General features: G+C 33.8%; 4 protein-coding genes and 1 long non-coding RNA gene across 6 annotated transcripts; 2 read left to right on the top strand and 3 right to left on the bottom strand.

Moving 5' to 3' along the window:
• The first annotated feature begins 3,398 nt into the window (after nt 1-3,398).
• On the top strand, nt 3,399-6,261 carry LOC9314893. Its single transcript, XM_021027439.1, has 3 exons — nt 3,399-4,105; nt 4,533-4,595; nt 4,682-6,261. Exons 1-3 carry the CDS (start codon nt 3,773-3,775, stop codon nt 5,588-5,590), a joined length of 1,305 nt encoding a protein of 434 aa, XP_020883098.1. The 5' UTR covers nt 3,399-3,772; the 3' UTR covers nt 5,591-6,261.
• A 3,740-nt stretch (nt 6,262-10,001) lies between these two features.
• LOC9314894 (U-box domain-containing protein 4) lies at nt 10,002-11,887 on the bottom strand. The gene is made up of 2 exons (XM_002880607.2): nt 11,241-11,887; nt 10,002-10,935 (listed from the first exon to the last, which is right to left on the bottom strand). Exons 1-2 carry the CDS (start codon nt 11,777-11,779, stop codon nt 10,077-10,079), a joined length of 1,398 nt encoding a protein of 465 aa, XP_002880653.1. The 5' UTR covers nt 11,780-11,887; the 3' UTR covers nt 10,002-10,076.
• Nucleotides 11,888-13,132: 1,245 nt separating this feature from the next.
• LOC9316721 (chaperone protein ClpB4, mitochondrial) lies at nt 13,133-17,620 on the bottom strand. Its single transcript, XM_002880608.2, has 10 exons — nt 17,190-17,620; nt 16,777-16,995; nt 16,462-16,696; nt 16,190-16,385; nt 16,047-16,101; nt 15,801-15,951; nt 15,202-15,510; nt 14,842-15,107; nt 13,729-14,658; nt 13,133-13,606 (listed from the first exon to the last, which is right to left on the bottom strand). Exons 1-10 carry the CDS (start codon nt 17,457-17,459, stop codon nt 13,319-13,321), a joined length of 2,919 nt encoding a protein of 972 aa, XP_002880654.1. The 5' UTR covers nt 17,460-17,620; the 3' UTR covers nt 13,133-13,318.
• A 683-nt stretch (nt 17,621-18,303) lies between these two features.
• LOC110229495 lies at nt 18,304-21,235 on the top strand. Of its 2 annotated transcripts, XR_002332879.1 has the most exons (3): nt 18,304-18,454; nt 18,561-19,146; nt 20,187-21,235. It is a non-coding gene; the product is annotated as an uncharacterized LOC110229495 (long non-coding RNA). The 2 variants fall into 2 exon arrangements; XR_002332878.1 differs by lacking the exon at nt 20,187-21,235 and having other exon boundaries at nt 18,561-19,493.
• Nucleotides 21,236-21,355: 120 nt separating this feature from the next.
• On the bottom strand, nt 21,356-23,394 carry LOC9316722 (spermidine coumaroyl-CoA acyltransferase). The gene is made up of 3 exons (XM_021029838.1): nt 22,843-23,394; nt 22,441-22,692; nt 21,356-22,215 (listed from the first exon to the last, which is right to left on the bottom strand). The coding sequence occupies exons 1-3, from the start codon at nt 23,296-23,298 to the stop codon at nt 21,535-21,537; spliced, it is 1,389 nt and encodes a 462-aa protein (XP_020885497.1). The 5' UTR covers nt 23,299-23,394; the 3' UTR covers nt 21,356-21,534.
• Between the last annotated feature and the right edge of the window lie 97 nt (nt 23,395-23,491).

Below are 23,491 nucleotides of genomic sequence, written 5' to 3' on the forward strand. Positions count from 1 at the left end.
CATTCTAATTTTAAAATACATTCATTAATTTTTACTTCTAATTAAAAACTCTTCCATATATCATTACTATTCTAGTTTCCAAATAGCATTCGTAAATATTATTGTTACACAGTTTCTTATTCAATTGGATTATTTTATTTTTATTTGTGATGTTTAGGATAGCTTTTATTTGATTTCAAATTTACTTAAAATTTTTCGATCTATGTTAAAATTTCGTAAACACTGATTAATATGTAGTTTTTTCTTTTTTTAGGTATTCATTTGATTTTTTTTAAAACCACCATTTTTTAATTTAGAGAACACTGATAATATTGAAAACTTTATTAATATAACTATCTATATTATATTATAATTATAAATAATAATATGTACTCAATCCTTCTTATTTTTAATAAATATCATGAATTGATACTTTAACATTAAAAATATATTTTTAATTTTAAATGTGTATTTTTCAGAAATGAATTACTTTTTATTTTTAGTAAAAACCTTTAAATTTAGTATATTTTAAAGTTTTATTTTTCTTTATTCTACTAAATAATTGTAACTCATAAAAATAATTTTTTTGTCATTAAAATATATGATAAGTTCTTTTTTCATATCTCTCGTCATTTAGGAATGTTTACTAATTATATGTTAAGATACAATTATTTTATATTTATCCAATCTCTATTCAAAAATTTCATATTTTGTGTTATAAATTTATTTATTTTGTTTTTTTAATCTTTAATTTATTCTTTTGTAAATTATTGCTTTTGTTTAATGAAATTTAATAATATAAATTACAAAATGTGTGAATTAATTATAGTTTTAATGTTTTTTTTTTTGTTTTAGTAAATAAAATATGTGGAACCCACACAAAATTAAAATAAGATGACTTGGATGATAATGTGGACACCCTACATGGAGAGACAACTCTCTCATTATATATAGATTGTTTATTTTATTAATTGAGGAAAAAATAGTTTTCTCCTCTAAACTAGGAGCATATTCCCCACTCTTCCAACTTCCGTAATTGTAGTTTCCATGTTGTTTCTCTATTTAAGGACTTTAATGTCGATTAATGAATTGGGAAGAAGAAAAATTGTCTAAGAAACTGTTGTTCTTATGAGCAATTCTCTTTGGCTTTGAAGCTACCGCCCAATAAAACCGCGAATGCTTATCGGAACAGGACATCCGGCGAGCCTGGACGACGCGAGCCGAACAGAGATGGAGACCCAGGATCCGTCGACATCCCGCCACCGTAGAGTCGTTTTGAGGAGGAAGAAGAAAAATGAGCTTTCTTTTGTCGAAGAGGTTTAATGGTCAGTCGTGAGAGAGAGAGAAGCAGTAGATAGTAGAAAAGGTAACGGTGGCTTAGCTTCACCGGATCGCAGGACACCTCCCCCGTCAATCCACGACCCTGTGAAATCTCATGCGTCTCCAGTCCCAGATCTAACCACCTTCACAGATATGAGGTGGTGGGTTCGATCTTTGATCACCAAAAATAATAACAATTTTTGTTTTTTATTGTAAATGGGCATCAAAATCTTTTGGGCTTCATGCACCAATAATCTTTGGGCCGGCCCTCTGCTCAAAAGAAGAGACGTCCGCAAGAAAAATCTCTCGCTGAGTGATATCGACGCAGAAGAGATTTTCTCTAATAGCTGTTTTGTTTAGAAAGATTTGTCACCAAAACAGGCTCAACTCATGAGTACTTGTTTCTTTGACTAGCAATTTTGTGCTTTATTTGTTTCTTTCATTAGCAATTATGTTCTTTGATATACATAATATTGGTGTGTTTGTGAAAAAACCTTTAAAATTTGTGGATTTCTTCCCTTATATAACCGTTGGTTTTGTAGGAAGAATTTTAAGATAGAAATAATATGTGTGGCATTGCGTATTTTTCTTGAAAAAGTTAAAGTTACTTAACTTTACAAATATTACTGCCAACTGTTTTATTGACTGAATATTAATACATACATGCATTGTCTATAACATAAAAAGGAATTAGCTAACTAATTCTTGACCACCCAACTTTACGTTACTTTTGTGCAGGTCCACATCAACCAAAGTCTCCAAATACATTGTAATAACTTTAAATGTTCCCTATAAATTACTTTTGCTTTTATTGCTATTAAGGAATTAGTTAACATTTCATTTAGATTATTATTTAATTGTTTCAAAATCTTCCTTCATTTTCCCCTTTTTACCTCTCTTTTATTCCATCTTAAGTCTATCTAAAAGTGAAAAATCTAAACATACTTTTTATTTAGGACTAATGCTGTCGTATTCATGTGTTGGTAAAATCTATTATATATAAATAATGTTGAGAGAGGGTTATTAAAACCAGTGTAAAAGAAAGAGGCTCACAAAAACATATCCGAGAAATTTGGCTCTCTTGTTGTGCATGAGTAGTTTGATTTTGTTATACGAAGCCGTAAGGTAGCCAAACATTGGTCTGGTGGGACAAAGATCAGGATCAAGGTACACGTCTAAGTAACTTATAATTATATGAATGCTCCAAGTGTTCTTTTTTTCTTTGTTTGTAATTTTCGAGTTGGTAAACTTTTTGTTAATTGAAAGATAATTTTCGAGTTGGTTTTTCTTTTGGGCACGTATAATTGAGTATTTTATGGCGTTTTCTGGATGATTAAAATTTTGGTTGTAGGAATTATTTATACATTTATCTAATGTGATGTGAAAAGTGTTTTTTTTTTTTTTTCTTTTGTGTGTGTTTCAAATGCAGTGACATGAAAAAACACGTTTCACATAAGAATAACTAATTTTTGATATATGATTAGTATTTAGATATATTTGTTCCCATACCTGCCACAGATAACTAATTTTGTACCCGTACTTCTTATATTATAAAAGCCAATATGAAATTATAAATATTTCTTAAAAATAGGTTTACTTGTGCTGGGTTGCCTCGTTCCGTCAGCCCCGGCCCAATAATTTTTAGAGTCCTACGGCAAAAAACTTTTTTGGCCTTTTAATAAATTTATACAAAAATAATGATATTTTGGATCTCATTTTGATTGAAATTTTATTATTTGAACGCTAATTTACATAATTTTCGTGGAAAAGGCTTTGGTTTATACCAAATATATATATTCTTTTGTGAGCTTATTTGGGTTTTCTTTCTTTCTCAAAATAGATCTTTTTTACAAAGAAATTTTTTGAAAAAGGTGATACGCTCCTGTACTGCTGCCAATCTGTCCTACCCATTTGGGCCGGACCTGCTAAAGTAGTACAGGTGATACGCTCATGTACTGCTAAAGTAGCCAACTAGCAAAGTATTTATCAGTTATTTTTGAGTTACTTGATTAATTTTTTCTACGCATGAAATCTAATTATTATTATTATTATTATTATTATTATTATTATTATTATTATTATATATATATATATATATATATATATATATATATTAGTATTATTGAGTTCTTTTCGAGATATCTCGGCCACTCGATTTTAAGTTTAATATTAGTATATATTTCCGGGTATTTTAGATTATTAGTTTCTCTGTTTTTATGTTTACTATTCAGTGTTAGGCTAATTAGTTATATATTTATATTAAATTGGTTAAAATTATATATATTGTGTTATGTTGATATATGTCAAGTTATCCTATCACTCGTACATTATCTTTCATATCACTAAATATTCCGGCATAATATACTATACTATCATATTGATGTCAACTCTTTTTTTTTCTCTTCGATTATAGGGTGAAAAACGAATTTGTAGGTTATAAATCAAAGTTTTCAACAAAAGCTCAAATTTCACTATGAGCCGCACCAGAAAGTTATTAACGAAAGAGAAGTTGACCGAGCAAATGAATCAAGTGAGCCAAGATGAAGAAAATGTTGCATTGTCGATGTTAAATATGTCGAACTCGAACACCAAAGAAACAGAGAAGAAGCAGATGAAGCGGAAGAAGGATTGCGAGGAAAAGCATGAGAAGAAGCGGAAGACGAATTGGACAAAGGAAATGGAGTTAGAGTGGAGACCTGAGGATTGTGCGCAGCCATTCGGGGAAGTGAGTAAGGTTACTGGTAAGGGTGCAAAGAAAAAGAGTCATTACAAGACATTCAACTTTCGTGGCACACAATATGGACTGGTGAGTTTTGTTTTGCGTTTTGATTTATTATTATAAAGGCTTTGACATATTAGTATTTAAAACTGGTCCAGAAATAATAAACGTCTAGGGTGAATTTAAATGTTTTTTTGTCTTACTATTTTTTTTTTCATTTCAGTTTGAGTTATATTAATTCTCTAAATCAATATAGCTATGTCAGATACTTTTCAGAATATCAATTATTGTTTTATCATTATAAAAACGAGTTATAAACTTAGAAGCTAATTTGCACAAAGAAAAAACTTAAAAACTAATTGATAAATAGTTATATGCAAAACAATTAATACACCGATTTTCTTAATATGTGTAAAACGACTAAAATTATATCATAACTAAAAAAATTATTTTTGTTTTGTTTTAGTTTTTTTCAATTGTATTTACCATTTACATTATATTTTTTTCCCCGTAGGAGGATTCAGTGCTATTGGTTCCAGACGACCCTAACAGCAAGCCCTATGGTGCCATTATAAAGGTTAGTAAAAAAAAACAAATATAAAAATAAATTGATATGCTTTTTAGTTTTTACCTTATCATATGATCAAATTATTTGTTGGACAGGATATTTATATACCAAACAAAGAAAAATACGTGAAACTTTCAGTCCAGTGGTTTTATCGCCCAGAGGATGTGGATAAAAAACATGTTGGAAAATGGGAATCAAAAGATTCAAGAAGCCTATTCTACAGTTTCCATTGCGATGAAGTGTTTGCTGAATCTGTGAAGTACAAGTGTGTTGTGAATTTCGTGCCAGAGAATAAGCAAATCCCAAACCGTAGTGAGCAACCTGGCTTCATCGTGCAACATGTTTATGATTTTGTTAAGAAGAAGCTGAGGAAGTTCACTGATAATGTCTTTGACGTGCACCAAAAGGATGAGATTGATCGTCTTGTGGCAAAGACGATTTTACGAGTTGGTGATCTTCCTGACATTGAGAAAGATCAAAAGACTAAGAATTCAAGAAGTAAAAGAATTGTTCAGAAAGAGTATATGGGAAGAGCTAAGAGAAGGAGTCCTAAAGCCGGGACGGTTTATAAGTCGATCTTGGAGGATTTTGATTTGTTAACCGGTGATTCGGATCGTGACAAGGGATTGGAGGAGCTCCTGGAAGCAGTTAAGCACGAGTGTCGTACAACTAAGAAGAAACAAGCTCGTGATAGTGATTTTTACTGGCCAGATGATGTTGTTCCGGTGGTTCGAGCTCTTGAGCAGGTTTTATATGATTCTTTGGCAGAAGATATGTCAAAGTACAATCACAAGTTGGAGATTATGGTCGATAATCTCAAGGTTAGTTTTATTCCTTTATCTCCTCCATCCTATATTTTTCTTTTTGTTTTGCATGTTCTTGTTTTCTATTTTTTTGTTGTCAATGCATGTGCTCCTGAAGCCCTAAACTTTGAAAAATATTTCATTTTAAATATGAAATTTTTGTTGTTATTGTTTGTTTGCAGAACTCATCACGAGCGCTAGCTAGACGACTTCTCGATGGCGAATTAAAGCCAGAACAACTTATAATGATGGAAAGCTATGAGCTAATGGTAATCTCTTTCATTCACAAACTTTCTTCACATTTCTACACAAAAATCTCTAATGTTGTTTTTCATTTGGTCTACAATATCACCGTTTACGTAATACCGGATTTCGTCAAGTAAATTTGGAATGTTTTTAGTTGAGCCAATACCACTGAACCTGAATCTTAATGTTTTATTAGCTCATAGACTGGTCAATTATTAATCACATCGTAAGTTATTTTGATATGTTAAACTCACTCTGGTTAGCTTTCATTGTTTCCGGACAGCAGCGCGGTTTCACTTTTGATGAAATAACGGCCGACTTGGAAGAGCCAATATTGATGAAAGATGCTCCATCCACCTCCAAAAGTGTTGGGCGCAAAGAAGATTAAAGAAGATGCTAAACCTTCAAATAATTGTATCGTCCTCTTCTTAGTCGCTAGAGGGTTTCTTTCCTAAAGTTTTCTGTCAAGGTATGATGCAAATCGTAGCTTTTTATTTCATGAATTATTATCTAAAACTACAATCTTTAAAGTTTAATAATTTTTATAATGTCATATTTGTAACATGTGTTGGCATGTATTCAGTTGAACTAAATGAATCAAAAGTCATTGTTTTTTTTTCGGATAATTTTTTTGATATCATAGATGAAGATGTTGTATCCCACCAGTCACAAAATTTTAACCTTTGCGCCTTTATGAACAATACGAGAGGGAGAGATAGTATGCATAAACCAAATGGGTAGGAAAGTTAAGTTTGGTAAAGAAGAAATTAAGTATTGGGAGGATCTAAAGATTGTATTGTGGAAGTAACATAAAGAAAGTATGCTTGTCAAATAAAGAAGGCTTGCGTCCGCATAGTATATCTCTCAAATCTCCCTCCATCGTCGAATGCAAGCTCTTTGATTCTCTAGGCAGCAAACATTGCGTCACATCAGAATAAGTGCCTCTCTAGTCTCATGGTACAATATTTTGCAGTGACGAAACATGCATTCCAAAGAATGTACCATACGTCTATAAGCATTACATATTAGGGCTGTCTAAGCCCAATCCAACTCCCCCGTACGATTTGTTATTGGACTCCTTTCCAAAAGGCCTAATACTAATTAGAGTTAGACTTTATATAATAAGATTAGAAACTTCTTTTCTAAACTTCGATGTGGGACGTTGGTTTGTACCCAACAATCTCCCCTCCAAACCAAGGACCACGAACATTGGGCCTCCTCTTCAGCGAAACTTTGACACATTAACTCGGCACTTTCTTATTCGCGAAGTTCTTGAGGCACATTCTTATCGTGTCACATTTGAGGGTTTTCCCCACACCGAACTTTAGCCCACACCCTAAGGTCCACTTTTTTTCGACCTAGGCTCTTATACCATTTATCTAAGCCCAATCCAACTCCCCCATAGTATGATATTGTCCGCTTTGGGCTTACACGTTCAAGTCCGCACGGATTTGTTATTGGGCTCCTTCCCAAAATGTTTCATACTAATTAGAATTAGACTTTACTTATATATTAGAAACTTATTTTCTAAAGTTGACCAATCACATTATAATAAAGAACCATTTTTTTAACAAAATGCGACTAAATCGGTTCCAACTTACACGAAATGCGACTAAATCTGTTCCAACTTATACCGATGATATTGAATAAAACTAATGAGGTTCCAACTGAAGAAATTAAGTCTATTAAAATAATCTTTTGTAATTGCAAGAGTACTATTTAATAATACAAATCTTTTGTGAATAATTCATTTTTCAAACAAAAATGGTGACACTATTTTAAATAAATAATCAAAGTCCAAGTAAACCGATCATACAGAAAGAAACAAATGTGGAACCAGTGAAATATATAAAAGAGTACATGTTTAAATTGCTAGAATATGTGAACGGATGATTTGGATCGGCACAAAATTGTCACTACGAGACGATTTCAGAATTATAAACAATATCCATCTCGACTCTACATATACAATTTTCCGTCCTTATTCGGTATGTTTGATGTATAATTTTCTTTCCATTTTTATAAATCTCTTACAATCATTCAGTTTTTCCTATGTTAAAATAAAGAATTTCAGTTCTTAAAAAAAAGAGACTAAATATCATTTACCCATGGCCTCCTTCACTTACCATTATGTGTAGGTCCGTCCATGACCATAAGTATAATTTAATGCAACAACCAGATTGTTGGCTGATCCGCACCGACTTGAGATGTATCCTCTTCTATTCTTTCATCAATAATATTTTATTTTTAACAATACATATAATTAAAGAGATATGTTACATACTTACATGTAATCGTTCTTACACTTGGTTCACATCATCCTTGTCTCATTTATATTGATCATCCATCAATAGAATATAACCTTAATAATCAAAAGGGTATGCCAAATGAATATTACACTTTTAAGTTGCCACATCAAATGTGAAACTATATAAGAAAAAACAACTAAGTTTCACCTGATCGAAGAGATCTTAATTCTTAGGTTCCCTTAGGATAACTACGAGAAATGCGACTTTTATTACAATACATTTGCTAAGTAAAAACATATATATACCAAGTGGATGGTGGTCTAGTGGCTTTGAGATTGAGTTCCCAACGTTAGTATATACTCACTCTGTTTCTAGTTATTTGATGTTTTGGGTTTTTTAGTTGTTTCACCAAGATTGATGTTTTGTAAAAACATAATTATTATTTTTGTTTGTGACTAATAGTAGAAGGAGGGAAGTAAAACTAATATTATTAAACTAACAAAATAATAATAAAAAAATATAAAAGTTACTTTTTCTTAATTTGTGTGTAAAACTAAAACATCATTGTTTTAGGAACAGAGGGAGTATGTCACTAATTCAAGTCTACTTGGGAGGGAGGAGAAAAAGACGAAAATTAAGCATTGAAGTTTGAAGAATGATAGAGCCCCACTTTAGTCTCTATCCTTTCAGGGCCGACACTTTGTTCCTTATGCCAAGATCCATGATTTTGAATTCAATTGAGAAATTTCCCCTCATGTAACCAAAGATTTATCTCCCTCTAGAATCCATTTATTGCCGTTTTCCAAACTATATAAATAGTTGGAGAGTCCGCAGAGGAATTTGGAAGCCAATAGTGAGAATGGTAGGTACCGGGTTATACATTGCAAAAATATCTTTAGTCACAACGTCTATACACTGAAACACATAAAGATAATGTCTATGTCAATACATCTACCCAAGAACGGTCGTGTCGAGTGAATATCTCATTATATGTCTAATTTGTCGTACACACTTAAATTATGATATTAATAAATATGCACGTCTCGTTCAAAATATTCCATATTCATTCATACTATAACACTGTCTCCATCCCTTATAACACAAAAAAAGTTTTGCATGTTCTCTTAGAAGATATGATATATATACAATAAGGAAAACTTCAAACTATGTATACGAATTATAGATCTCTACTTTATCATCATGTCTCGTACCTAGATCGTAGACCAAAAGTGGTGTTTAATGAAACCAATTAAGTAATGCAACCAATTGTTGACGTACGTTGCGTGGCTTCCTTCTTACCACAACAAAAAAGTGTCCGAGTATTCGTCTAAAATCAAGAATGTATTGGTTACAAATAACAATCTATATTGCCCTTAAAATCATTAACCTAAAAACACTACACTTGAATCAAACATTACGTGTACTTAAACTACAACATTTTTGGTTTCCCAAGATTCGTCTTTTACGTTAGCCCAACAAGTAGAAAAAAATAAATAAACAACGTACAAAAATGGTTGTCGGTTCTCTTCGCAAATCCCACGAGTGTGCAACGAACATTGGTATAAGAAAAGTGGTAATATTTTAATGGACACTACTATATGCACGATTCACGAGTGGACCAATGCATGCTTAATTAATGCAGATGATGGATCTCTCTTTTTCTTTTGTCAAAAAAAAATTGAAATATATCTTTGATGGCAATACTGTAACTTACCTATATTGGGGTCTTAGAAATGACATGAAGAAGTATAAAAAAAAATATTGGTGCTTTGATCAAAAAAAAAAATTATTGGTGCATGTGAGGAGGATCCAAATCAGACTCTATTAGTACCCCTTATGTTCCCGGTAATTACACTCGACGACTGTCACTGACCTAACCTTGGATACAAAATTAACAACCATTTATGGCTCTAACCTAAATCAAGAATGTTATAAACTTATATAATAATATGAAACAACTAAAAAAAGTAGCTTTATCGAGAAAATACTAAACAAAAATAGCATCGTAATCAGAGCATAATATTTTGATTATAGTTTGTAAAATATTTAAATTCATGAGTAATTTGTTTTTTTTGGTCAAATAAACATGTTGATAATATTTTAGTCAAAAAAGTATATTCTTCTAGAATATTTCCTAGTAACAAATTTTATTGGAAAACGATTAACAATGATACAAACTTTGTTTCTTGGATTCAGAAAGTTAAGCTCTTTGAGAAATGCTGTGAAGTAGTAACAAAGTCATGTGGTAAATTAGCTCTCTTCACAATCCTCTTCATGTTGCTTTGTAAACTCTGTTGCACTAACTGCTTCACTGCTTTTCTCTCATCACTCATCCTTAGATCATGACCTCTCTCTCTACCCAATGAAGAAGAAGAAGATATTCCATAAACCGGAGCTGAGACTTGCTTCCCTTTGTCCACCATTCTCAAACACTCTAGTACCCTTGAGGCTCGCTTTTGCGCCAATGGACTTCCTACAAGTATTAGTTCAAGCAATGAAGATTCAATACCCGCTTCGATCATCGCTTTCCGATCTCCATACCCTTTATGAGCCATTAACATAAGGATGTAAATTGCTTTCTCTTGACATTTTATTGAATCATTCCAATTCAGTACATCTACCAATATAGGAAACGCTTCAACCACACCCCCTATCGCTTTCCGTCCTTCAGGGACGGATACCACATTGGTTAAGATGGCGAGAATCCTCTCGCTTACTTCCATGTCTCCCAATGTGTTCAAGAGATATGGAATCAAATCTGTTTCAAGGATGAAGAAAACGTTTTGTTGATTGATTGAAAGGTTGTAAAGAGCTCGAAGAGCGTCTTCTCTAGCTTGTGAGCTGCTAGTTTCCTCGAAGTTTTTCAAAGTTTTCACTAGAAAGATAATTGCACCCGAGGAACCGATGATCGGTTTATTGGCATCTAATGCGCTTAGCCCTAGGAAATTCGCGACAATAGCCTCCGAAATCGCTTGATTTGGAGGCTTTGATGACTCAATTAGCTTCAGCATTTTGTGAACAGCTTCTGCTTTAACAATGGCTTCTTTGTTCCTGAAATTCAGAGAATTTAACCATATGTCATTCTTACAAATGATTGAATTTAATGCTTCAACTTTTCCAAGTTCTTGGCTTTAGAAAAACATATAACCAAAACAGATCAAACCCTTAAAAAAAAAAAATCATTGAAAGTGACATAACTATTAAATGTTCTCTATCATTTTACCTAAAAGAAGCAAACCAACAACAACAAAAACCATTCACAAATCTCAAAATGTTCGAAAAATCAAACACAAAAATGTACTTGTAACATGCAATACAATGGAAACAAAACTCAAAATGTACTAAAAGAAACTCACACATCATTGCCGATTCCGAGATTGAGAAGAGCGTAAAGCGAAGCGATTTGTGAATCGTCGTCGTCGATCATACTAACCAACGGTGGAATCGCACCGAGCATCGCAAGTGTCACTCTCGCCTCCGTATCATCTTTTGCTAACAACCTAACCTCACTAGCCGCCACTATTTTCTTCTCCGCCGTCTCCGCCTCCACTTGTAAATCTCTAACAACACGTTTTAGAATCTCAAGTGTTTCCTCCTTCTTCTTCGTCTCAACAACACTCTCTATCACCGCTAAGTTTAACAGATCACAAAGCTTCTCTGATTTCCTTGCTAAATCCTCTCCGATTGTTATCGATTTGGAAGCATCTTCGTCGTCTTCTTCTCGGAGTTCACGTTGGTAACGAGAGCTACCGCCGCAGCTAATTGCGTCGAAGATGATCCTGCGCAATGATGATCCGGAGAAAGTGTTTCCGGAGGCGGAGGAAGAAGAAGAAGAAGCGGAGGGTATACGGTGAAGGATAAGAGAATCTACATTGTTACGGTGACACTTTGCCATTATCGCCGATCAGTTCTATAGAGCTTGAGGAAACAAGAGAGAGAGAAAGAGAGAAAGAGAGAGAGTTTTGTTCTGTTTTTTTTTTTTTATAGTTTGTTTTGTTTGGAAGCGAAAACAGAGGAAATATATGATTTTTAGAGAGATTTTAGCGACTTTTTTATTTTGCAAAAAATATTATAGAGATCTAGAGAATATTTATTTTTTAAGGTTGAGAATTCAGAAGTTTCACTTTTATAGTTGGGTTTTGAGTCGGTTTGATGGACTAAAATAGTTGACCCGCAAGATACACATTTTGTTTTTTGTTTTTTTTTTTTATGTTAAAACAAATACTTCTCCTATGATGGTATAAAGATGGGTACCTACAAAGATTGAATTTTTTTTTTTTTTTTGATAATCGAGTTTTGAATTAGTTAGTTAAATTACATTTTGTATTTAGTTTATTGATTTTATTTTCTTGTGAAGCGTTAAATATCATGTGAAGCTGTACCTCTCGTAACAACATAATGAACATTTTTAAAAATCATTTCATTCATATAAAAATGATAAAATGATAGCTAAAGTTTGATTCTTATTACATTATTAGCACTCAACACATTTGCTTTGCTTCGTTTGTTTTAACAACGTTTATTTTATCTCTTTCATCTCTACAAATAATCTGTTGAGATGTTTATTAGCAGAAATATTATGTTCAGATGCACAGAGCAAGTTAATTTATGATTTTAGTCTCTTAAAATAATTGTTTGAGGAAAGTAAAATTATAAGATTTAGCAATATTACTAAAAAAAAACCATGTCCGATGAGAAGAGCGATTTTTTTTTTTGTTTAGCCATCTCAATTTAAGTGCTTTGCTCAGTTACTTGTTGACTAGTTGTGGATAGTTTCAGTACCATTCTTTAAGGCTTGCTTATCAAGTTTCAGGTAGAAAACGATAATTAAAATTTAATTGATAATAGTAGGCTCATTTCACAATTTCAAAAGTATAATTTATAAAACGATAGTTAAAATTTAATTGATAAGACTGGATGTACCAGGTTCTTTCCCCTCATTACAAGACACGACTGACATTTCAAAGTCACTAACTAATACTATATCACTAACAAGCATACTAACTCGATTTAAATACCAAACAAACGAATTATTAAGAAACTTGTAAGAATAAACAAATATTTCAATGTCGGAAGCTATTAAAGAGAATGATCCGATTCAATTCTAACGACATGAGAACGTGGTTAATATTTTTTATTTAACGTTTCTTCAATTTGATTTGGTAAGATTTGTAATCTCCTTATTCGAAAATCAGATCTCGAACAAACTATAATAGTGCCACATTGGTACGTCCATAAATGATCTTAACCACATTTTTCACCGCTCCAAGTTAATAATTTCAAATGCAAATGTCGGTGTGTTCCCATTTACTTTTGTCCGCAAAAGATAGTCCTCTAAAACCAGACAATCCGTACGTGTTAGAAAAGAGATCAACACTAAAGTACGAATCTACAAAAGATAGAATAGACTAATTTTGTTTGTATATATATATAGTTAAGCGGCCATTTCTTCAGGTGAAGCATTACTCTCGAGCTTCTTGATAACCAATTTGTTGTCACTAGCCAAGAGGTCAACATCGACAAGAACGGTATCTTCTTCTGCGAAATCTCCTTTCAAAACCCCGACAGCGATCTCATTCTCCACCATTTGTTGAATCACTCGCTTCACAGGTCTCGCCCCGTAGTTGGGGTCAAAGCCAAGCTGAGCCAAGAGATCCACTGCCTCTTTTGTATACTGAAGATTGATTTTCTTCTGTTCCAACCTACTCTTCACCCGTCTCATCTACACGTTACACAAATGTTATAACATACGTCAGACATGTAAAAGGGTTTAAAATACATCTAATTAATGGATAGAAGAATAAAGATTCTGAAAAGAAAAGTGGGTGTAAAAGGGTTTGTTACCTGTAACTCTACGATTTTGGAGATTTCTTTAGAATCCAGCGGCTGGAAAACTATGTATTCGTCAATTCTGTTCATGAACTCGGGTCTAAAATTTTGTCTTGCTAACTCCACAACTTGTCGCTTCATTATCTCATAAACTGCTTCTTTGCTGTCTTCATTGTTGCGGAGGGTCTCAAGTATGTGGTGGGAACCTATATTCGACGTCATAATTACAACACAGTTTTTGAAACTTACTGTCCTCCCTTGAGAATCAGTTATTCTTCCATCGTCTAGCAGTTGTAGCAAGATATTAAAGACATCAGGGTGGGCTTTCTCGATCTCATCAAACAAAACCACCGAGTAAGGTCTCCTGCGAACAACTTCAGTTAATTGCCCACCTTCTTCATAACCAACATAGCCAGGTGGTGCACCAACGAGCCGCGAGACTGAGAATTTTTCCATATACTCACTCATATCGATCCTCACTATTGCATTTTCAGTGTTAAAAAGGTATCCCGCTAGAGCCTTGGCAAGCTCGGTCTTACCAACACCTGTTGGACCCATGAACATGAAACTAGCTATTGGACGGTTAGGATCAGAAAGACCAGCCCTTGAACGTCGGATAGCATCTGCTACTGATTTTACAGCCATGTCTTGACCAACAACTCTATGGTGGAGAACTTGTTCCAACATGACTAGCTTTTCTCTCTCTGATTGCTGAAGATTAGATAGTGGAATACCAGTCCACTTGCTTACTATTTCTGCTATGTCAAGATCGGTAACCTCTTCTCGGAGTAGTGACTGTCCAGACTGTCGGAAATTCGTGAGATTCTTCTCAGCTTCTTCTAATTGGCGTTGGAGGGACATAAGTGTTCCATACTTAAGCTCAGCAGCTCGGTTTAGATCATATTCACGTTCAGCAGATTCAATTTCGAGGTTTACTCGATCAATCTGTTAAACATAGAACATGTTACAGAGGACATCACAGTCGATATATACCATCAACATAAGCAACCACCACAAGTACTACAACCACTAAAAGTACTATTTAGAACAAGAAACTACGAGTGTCGTATAAAATTATTTTTATAAGACGTTAAGCCGAAAAGGCATAGTGATGAAGAAAGATTTTACCTCTTCCTTAAATGAACGTATTTTAGTCATGAGCGACTTTTCTTTCTCCCATTGGTCACTGAGTTCTTTCTGTTTATGTTTGAGCGTGGACAGATCATTCTCAATCTTCTGTAGCCGTTCTTTAGAAGCTTTATCAGTATCATTTTTAAGAGATAGCTTTTCCATCTCTAATTTGATCACAGCTCTATCTATTTCATCTAGTTCAGTTGGTTTAGAAGTGATCTCCATCTTCAGCTTTGCAGCAGCTTCGTCAACAAGATCAATAGCTGAAACAAAAGAACTTTCATCTTAGAAAACAATACTATGGTCAAACACTTCCCAAGAAAACTGGTTAGAATCAGGGAAAGTGTATGTCCATACCTTTGTCTGGCAGAAAGCGTTCAGTGATGTATCGGTCTGCCAGAACAGCTGCTGAAACAAGGGAACTATCTGATATAGTAACGCCATGGTGTAACTCGTATCGCTCTCTTAACCCACGAAGAATCGAGATAGTATCTTCAACAGAGGGCTGAGTACATAACACTTGTTGAAACCTACGCTCTAGAGCTGGATCTTTCTCTATATATTTTCGGTATTCGGTCAGTGTAGTTGCACCAATGCATCTCAGTTCACCTCGTCCAAGCATTGGTTTCAAGAGGTTGCTCGCATCCATTGCTCCCCCCATAGCTCCTAAATAAGAGTAAAAATATTAGCCAATTCATTATTTTCATCTTACCAATAACAAAGTACTAAAGTGGGTCAAAAGACATAAGAAACAAGATTAATATGAGTAGATCTTTTAATATCTTAACCATAATTTTCCATCTATAGTTTAACCATTAATTTGCCGATGCAATGTTCTTCTACTCAACCACGTTTACTTGGGGAGTGCAGTATATGCATATATACATGTATTGTATATAAAAAAATTCATCAATGTTTATAGTAGTATGTGGTGGATAAAATGAAAAAAAAAGTACCTGCACCAACAACAGTGTGGATCTCATCAATGAACAAGATTGTCTGCCCATTGGAAGCAGTTACTTCCTTCAATACTGCTTTCAACCTTTCCTCAAAATCTCCTCGATATTTGGCACCAGCAAGAAGTGAACCCATGTCGAGAGATATCAACTACATGATAAAGAAACCACGCCAAACATATTAAAATCTTCCTCAAGCCTTTCTACAAGAAAACTGTAAACCATTCTTAATTTACTGGAATAAACCTTTCGATTCATGAGAGGTTCAGGGACATCTCCTCGCACAATTCGTTGAGCCAACCTGAAAAAAAATTAAAATTTCTCAAAGCGTAAAAACATAATTCTCTGAGGAAAAGAAAAACAAGGGATATAATAACTACAAGTCTCACCCCTCTGCAATTGCAGTTTTCCCTACACCAGGCTCACCAATAATAACAGGATTGTTTTTTGTTCTCCTACACAATATCTGAATGCAACGCCGAATTTCATCATCCCTCCCAATAACAGGATCGAGTTTCCCTCGTCTAGCCATCTCAGTTAAATCATTTCCATACTTTTCAAGTGCTTCATATTTGCTTTCAGGATCTACATGTGTAGCACAACATCATTAGAGTAGGCTAAGGTCACTAAAACATCATGAGAGTACCAACACAAAACTTACTTTGATCAGTTACTCGTTGACTACCGCGTACATCTTTTATAGCATCCTTAAGCACTTGCATATCAAGTTTCATATTCTTGAAAAATTCTTGACCAAACCTTGCATCAGAATAAAACGCCAAAAGAAGATGTTCGACGGATACATAACTATCTAACATATCTTTCTTATGCCTCTTTGCATTTTCTAATATAACACTAAGAGATGACCCTAGTCTCTGACCACCTGTATCACTAACCTGCAAAATCAAATTGAAATTACAGTTAAAATTATGTTCTGATGATACACATAAAAAAAAAAGAAACTAGTTGCTAATACCGTTGGTTGTTTAGATATGAACAAGTCAGTAGCTTGCAAAACAGAGGAATTGTCGATTCCGGCTTTGGCGAATACTCTTCTAGCCATACCATCTTTTTGCTCAAGAAGAGCTTTCATCAAATGTTCAGATTCAACAATTTGTTGGTTCGATTCACGAGCCGCATCATAGGCATTGATAAGCCCTTCCCATGCCATCTCCGTAAACTCATTTTGATTAATCTACATAAACAACATTTTATCATCACTAAAGCGATAATGAACAACTCAAGCAAAGCCTAGAGGTCGCCGGTTCGAGTGAGACCATATAAAATGCTCTGGTCCCTATCTATGGGCCTAGAACTTCTTAGTAATTCAAAAAAAAAAAAAAAAGTTCCAAGATCAAAATTGAAATCGCCATGTAACCGATGACGAACCTGAGCAGTGGTGGTGGAGAAGCGTCGCGGAGAAGGGAATTGAAGAGAAAGAGGGAAGAGTTGGCTATGAGTAGTCGTTTGAGTGATCGAAGAGTTGTTGTTTCCGGTGATTCCGATGAATGAATTTGGCCGGAAAATAGAGGAATTGGGAGAGGTGTAGTGAGGAGAAGAAGAGAGAGGACGAGAACGGAGGAGAAGAGATGGTTTCGAGAGAGTATATTGAGCTTTGATGGCTGAGGAAACAGATTTGGATAATCTCCTAGACGCCATGTGAGGTAAAATGAAGAAAGTGTTCTTTAGGTTTTAGGGTTTTTGGAATGAGGAAGAGGAAGAAGATGGAGGTTTTCTGCTTGGAGAACTTGGAGAAGAAGTTTGTAGAATTACATCGGGAAACTTCGATTGGAAGAGTTTAGAAGTTTTTAGAACACACAACTGGGTTTTTCTCAGGATTCTAATACCTAAACCGATTTTCGGTTCATGTTGGTAAGATATGATTTGAATCTTTCGAATTCCTTTTGGTTATAGTAAACCAAGTGGTATTTTATATTATTATTTTTACTTTTAATCGCCAACCAAAAGTAAGGGTAGAGCAGGTCAAATTATTTGTTTGATCCGTTTTGATTTGAAAATTTTTGAATATTTGTAAGATTTTAGAGCAAAACAAATAGAAAAAAATATAGTATTAATAAAAACCAAAGCAAATCACAATTTTTTTTTTTATCAGATATCTACTTCGATCCGTATCAATAGATATATACACACTAAATTATGATATATATATAGTGTATTTTGTATCTTTTGGATATATATATATATATATATATAATATAGTGTGTAATTTTGTATCTTTTGGACTTGTATTTGTAACTTCAGTTTTTCATCTTTTGGCTATGTGTTTGTGATATCAGTTTTTATTAGTGAAATAAAATTTATTAAAGAAAAAAAATCTGCATCCCTTAAAAATAAGAAGTTGGAATCCTCCAACGATTCCTTTTCCCAAATTTTATCTTCTTCGTAGTTTTACACCCGAGCATGTTTTAATAGATGCATGGAAAAATTAATTCTCCTATTTAAAATGAAATTAGTTCATATTTTTATATTCTTATCACAAAATTGTCGTTTCAATTTCCAATCCATCAACTATAAAGAGCAACGTTTCTGTTTACTTTCTTCAACCTTTCACTATTGTATCACTCAATTTGCTTACAAAATTTATAACTAGAAAAAATCTAGTTGCTCTCAATCTCACACGCGTTAACCAGAAGGTAAGAAATTTGAAATCTATCAAATTTTTGATGATTATGATTAACCGGACTATCCGCAAATATCACAAAAAAATCTGATATTTATTATGCTTATGTGCCGATATAGGAGATATTAGAGTGGCTGGGGCCTGGGATCTTGGTTCCGGTGATGCGATCATAGTCTTCAACGATGTTGGCTTGTTCTTCTTCTGACTTGACAGAGATTAGAGTCTCGAAAAACTTGAGATTGCTTCATTAGAGTCTCGATGAAGTGAAACGTTTCTCAAAATGGTGAAGACAACCCGAGATCCACAATATTAGCTCTAATTGATACATCATGCAAAATCCCATTATCAAATTGCAAGAACAGAAAGGAATGATGAGGAAGATGAAGACTCTGTAAGAATTATTTGGGGTCACAGTGTATTAATCAATGTGTTAGGGTCATTATTTAATTAGTCAAGACTTATGTGGTCACTTTGGTATAAAGTAAAAGATATGGGGCATAAGTGTTATGGAAAATTAATGTGTGGATACATTTAGTAATTTCTAATTTGATGAGGGGCCAAGTTATAAAAAGAGGGTTATGGTCCCCAAAGCAACTCTAACCAGAAATAAAGAAATTCTCTGCATTCCCAGAGACCTAAACCTATTCAGGGTGTGCTTTGGAAGACCTAATCCCAAATTCAGATATTAAGCTATGGATTCATCAGGTACGCTTTCGCTTATGTTATTAATCATCAGGAACTAGCATGGATTTATGGTTTAAGGAATCATAAATATCTTTCAGATCCACCAAACGTTTGATTTTTTTACTTTGGGTTCACCATTTCCAGAGTTTGAGTTAATCAATCTAGACAGAATTGAAATTCTTAATAGATTAAATTTGTGTTTAAGATTGGAATCCTTGGGTAAAAAGAAAGGAAGAAAAGAAGAAAGGAAGGAAGAATGAGGGCAATATCTAAGTATGCCTAATTCTGTAAGCCCAGTAGAAAAATGCCCAATCTCAAATATTAAATCCACAAAATGCCTAAATCTATAACAATTCCAACTTTTAATACATGCTTATAAATATTTGATTAATAACACAAACTGTAAAATTTATAACTATTATTTTAATTATTATTGGTTTTTTTTTAATAAAATATAAATTACTGATATTCTGAATAATATTTTCATTTCATAAACCACTTAAATTACTTGTTTTGTTACCCTCACTTTGTTTTTCGACAATCACATATTATTAGTTTCGTCTCACCTAAAAAATCTGAAAATTTAAACCATCAATTATCTTTAGTGAAATAAATTATAATTTTTTTTTCTTTTTTGAACTATAATTTATATTTTATATTAGTATTATTTATAAATACCATTAGTTTATTACTCAGATTATAAATAATAATATAACATTAATATAAATATTCATAAATTACAACATATTAATATTATTTATAATCTGGTCAAAGAAAAACATATCATTCTAAAATTATACGCACACTAATTTGAAAAGAATGTGTTGAATATTTTGTTTAGTCTTACTCTTTTGCTTATCGTAAGTCCATCAAATCAAAGGAATAATTTCGATTGTCAATAATAAAATAAATTAACAAATAAAATAATTTTTTTTAGTTATTAAGAAAATAAATGTAAAGTGTTAGGAGATCTTAAGATTACGAGATCGATGTAAAATATATTTTTTTATCGTTATTAGAAAAGTTAACATTTGTACAATATATATTTTATTGTTAAATAGGTAGATCGCATTGAATTGAGCTTCTTTAGAGCACTGCTAGTAAAATTGGGCTTTCAGGAGAAATGATAGGTTGGGTTATGGAATGCGTCTCTTACTATTTTTTGATGAACGGGTCGCCTCCTCGGAAAGTTTCCCCCACTAGAGGTCTTCGTCAAGGAGACCCACTCTCTCCATATCTCTTCATCCTTTGTACCGAAGTTCTATCCGGCCTTTGCTGTAAAGCACAAGAAAACGGTTCTCCCCGGCATCAAAGTTGCAAATGGATCCCCCTTCCCCCATAAATCACTTATTTTTTTGTGGATGACACAATGTTCTTTTGCCGCTCGGATGGAAGGAGGTGTGAGACCCTTGTCTCCAATTTAAAAAGTTATGAGCTTGCTTCGGGTCAAAGTATAAACTTTGGGAAGTCTTCCATCACCTTCTCTTCAAAAACTCCCCGAGAATCGAAGGAAAAAAGCAAAAAGACTCTTAAACATTTTTAAAGAAGGTGGAGTTGGAAAATACTTAGGCTTGCCCGAACATTTTGGGAGGAAAATGGTTAGTATTACAACATCTCAAAAGCTATGGATTGTTCTAGCCATAACTGTGTGTGGCTTTTTCCAGTTTATTTGAGTTATAAAGAAAGTTGCAAACTACTAAGAAGAAAGAGAAATCTATGGCTGGGTATTTGAAAGATATCAAAGGTGTTTGTGAACAACTAGCCTCTATTGATAGTTAGATTATTGAGAAAATGATAAGCTAGGAGGCATGTGTGGTAGCTCAAAAGGAGAGAGGCTCGTGAATAAGGAAAGAGAGCAGAGAAGGCACGTGAAACAGAGTTAAAACAGAGCAAGAAGAAACAGATTTTTTAACCACTTGAGAGTCTAGTGAGTTGTATATAAATAGATAAAAGAGTATTGAAGAAGTTATGCATGTATTGATGTGTGTAACAAACGTATGGTTTGTTAGAGGATAGTTAGGAAATCTCTTGAACAAATCTCCATTGTTAGGGCTTGGAAACATTGTAATCGTTGAAGGATAAGGAATAAAGAAGAGTTTCATATCTCAAACCTTTTTAGAAATGAAGATTTTTGCTGCTTTACATGGCCTTGTTAGGAATAAGAATCTTTTAAGACATCTATTGAATATTGAAAGACATGTCAATGTGTTTTAGTATTTCTAAAATCGAATGGAAATACCAAACTTCATTATTCATTATTCATTACTCATGACATGAGCAGATCAAGTATTACATGACTATATTGAACATTAGTACATTACATATATTTTTCACCCATTATTCACTGACATTAATTGAAAAGCATTCATTAACAAACATAGAAATTCACTCAAGTACCAACTAATTAATTTAGTTGGTATCACCAAAATAAAGTTTGTTCATAGCAGCCATCTCTCGCTTGAATTCAACCATTGCGTCTCTCGGCAACTTCATGATCACTTTGACTCCACCTTCCATTGATGGATCCAATTTTGAAGGTTTCAAGATCATCCCTACGTGCACTGTGCTCTCCCGTTGGGTCAACGGTCGTAAATTCACAGGCTCATCCCAACCAAAATCCATCGATCCGAACCAGCCAATATTCCTCCAATCCGTCAAGAAAAACAATCCATCGCTTACCCCTTCGAACATCGCATCATCCCTCATCAATCTCTCCGTGTTCTTTAGCTCTTCCTCGATATACCCCTTTTCATAGGCTGTTTTCTTCGCTTTCTTCACACGATTCGCGATGTCAAAGATTGATGATTCTTGGAGTTCTCTCACAGTTAGCTCAACATAAACGTCTATGTACGCATTACCGTAGTATCCTTTAGGAAGTGGTGGGTCCAAAACATGTCGGATTCCAACAGCCACGCCAAGGACAGTGATCCCGTCAGGGTTTAGTTTTAGAGCTCGAGATCTTAATTTCCATACGTAAGAACTTAGTACTTCATAAGTAGTGAAACTCTCTTTGAGGTAATCACATTCCCTCATCAAAGAGTCTTTAAGCCTTTTAATATCTCCAGCGGGAATGTTTATTATCTCCGTGACCTGTTGGATAATAAATAAATAAAATCATTTACCTAATCATTACAAAAATACAAGCAAAATGAGCTAAATACATTAAGATCATCCGACCTAATATATATTCTTTGTATATAACTACAGATCTAAAAGCTAAATGAGCTAATTAAATCATAACTTATAATAATATGATATTAATGGGATAATATAAATCAAATCAGTAGTTGGCAAATATGGTGAGGAAGTACATACGACATCAGTAGTTGGCAAATATGGTGAGGTGGCCAAAAGACCATCAATGTGGCTGCCGGGCACTTTGCCTGGTTTATTGTCAATTTTTCCGACAAGGCGCTCTCTCTGCCACACTGGCTTCACCGATGGCTCAGTCTTTCCGGCAGCCAACTCGGTCAAGGCATGTATGATCTGAGCCACACCGTATCCGTCACACACAGCGTGTGTCAATGCGGTGCCAATGGTGAATCCTCCACATGCAAACTTGGTAACCTTCAAAAGAAACCAATAAAGGAACAATATATTATCTTAATTGTTATGTATTGAACAAAAAGAAATATATATATATATATATATATATAGATATATATATATAGATATATATACAATGTTATTGATACAATTAAGAAAATGAAAAGATACCTGCAAAGCTAGAGGGTGATAAGAAACGTTGCTCTCGTAGTCGATTTCGATATCAGGAACAAGCCGCAAAGCAACTTGGTCATCGAGGTTTTCTATATAGTTTAGAGAGGAGAGGTCTAGAGTTGATGTAGCGACTTCAAATGGAACTCCCTCACCGAGATAAACCAATTGAAGCTTACCACTACTCTCACTTCTCATCAGCTTGCCTGAAAGGGGATAGTAATGCACAAGAAGTTCGGACAAAGCCTTCCTAAGCAAAGAAACAGGATCATTTAGCTTCTTTTGGTTTGCTTTGAAAACGTAAATAGTTGCATACATAACTTCATTGAAAAGATCGTTGTCTAAAGTGGAGAGGGAGAGAGTTTCATCACAAGAAGTGTGTTTTGCGGGTTTAACAAGCTCAACTGGTTTCTTTTCAAGTAATAGAGGAAGGATTGGTTTTCTTTGGTTTGACATCTCTAACCAATGTTAGAATATTAGATACCTCTCGATGTTGTTTATATATAGTGAACTGCCGGGGTCGTTGGTTTAAATGAATGATATATAGATATTATAAAACTTTTTTCTGGCTGTAAAAAAAAAAAGAAAAAAACCAAACAAATTGTCCTGATCCCAACTAGTCGGAGTAAAAAATTTCAAAATTCGATAA

This window comes from Arabidopsis lyrata, assembly GCF_000004255.2.
Source record: "Arabidopsis lyrata subsp. lyrata unplaced genomic scaffold ARALYscaffold_4, whole genome shotgun sequence".
Lineage (NCBI taxonomy): Eukaryota > Viridiplantae > Streptophyta > Magnoliopsida > Brassicales > Brassicaceae > Arabidopsis > Arabidopsis lyrata.

Coding starts and splice junctions, on each gene's coding strand:
- LOC9316721 (XM_002880608.2), bottom strand. CDS start 17,459: ATGGCGTCTAGGAGATTATCCAAATCTGTTTCCTCAGCCATCAAAGCT. Junction 16,386..16,461: donor TCAACGAGTAACTGATCAAA/GTAAGTTTTGTG, acceptor CTACACATGTAG/ATCCTGAAAGCAAATATGAA. Junction 15,511..15,800: donor CCACACTGTTGTTGGTGCAG/GTACTTTTTTTT, acceptor ACTCTTATTTAG/GAGCTATGGGGGGAGCAATG.
- LOC9314893 (XM_021027439.1), top strand. CDS start 3,773: ATGAGCCGCACCAGAAAGTTATTAACGAAAGAGAAGTTGACCGAGCAA. Junction 4,106..4,532: donor GTGGCACACAATATGGACTG/GTGAGTTTTGTT, acceptor TTTTCCCCGTAG/GAGGATTCAGTGCTATTGGT. Junction 4,596..4,681: donor CCTATGGTGCCATTATAAAG/GTTAGTAAAAAA, acceptor TTTGTTGGACAG/GATATTTATATACCAAACAA.
- LOC9314894 (XM_002880607.2), bottom strand. CDS start 11,779: ATGGCAAAGTGTCACCGTAACAATGTAGATTCTCTTATCCTTCACCGT. Junction 10,936..11,240: donor CTCGGAATCGGCAATGATGT/GTGAGTTTCTTT, acceptor TCTGAATTTCAG/GAACAAAGAAGCCATTGTTA.
- LOC9316722 (XM_021029838.1), bottom strand. CDS start 23,298: ATGTCAAACCAAAGAAAACCAATCCTTCCTCTATTACTTGAAAAGAAA. Junction 22,693..22,842: donor ATCACCCTCTAGCTTTGCAG/GTATCTTTTCAT, acceptor TTTCTTTTGAAG/GTTACCAAGTTTGCATGTGG. Junction 22,216..22,440: donor ATTTGCCAACTACTGATGTC/GTATGTACTTCC, acceptor ATTATCCAACAG/GTCACGGAGATAATAAACAT.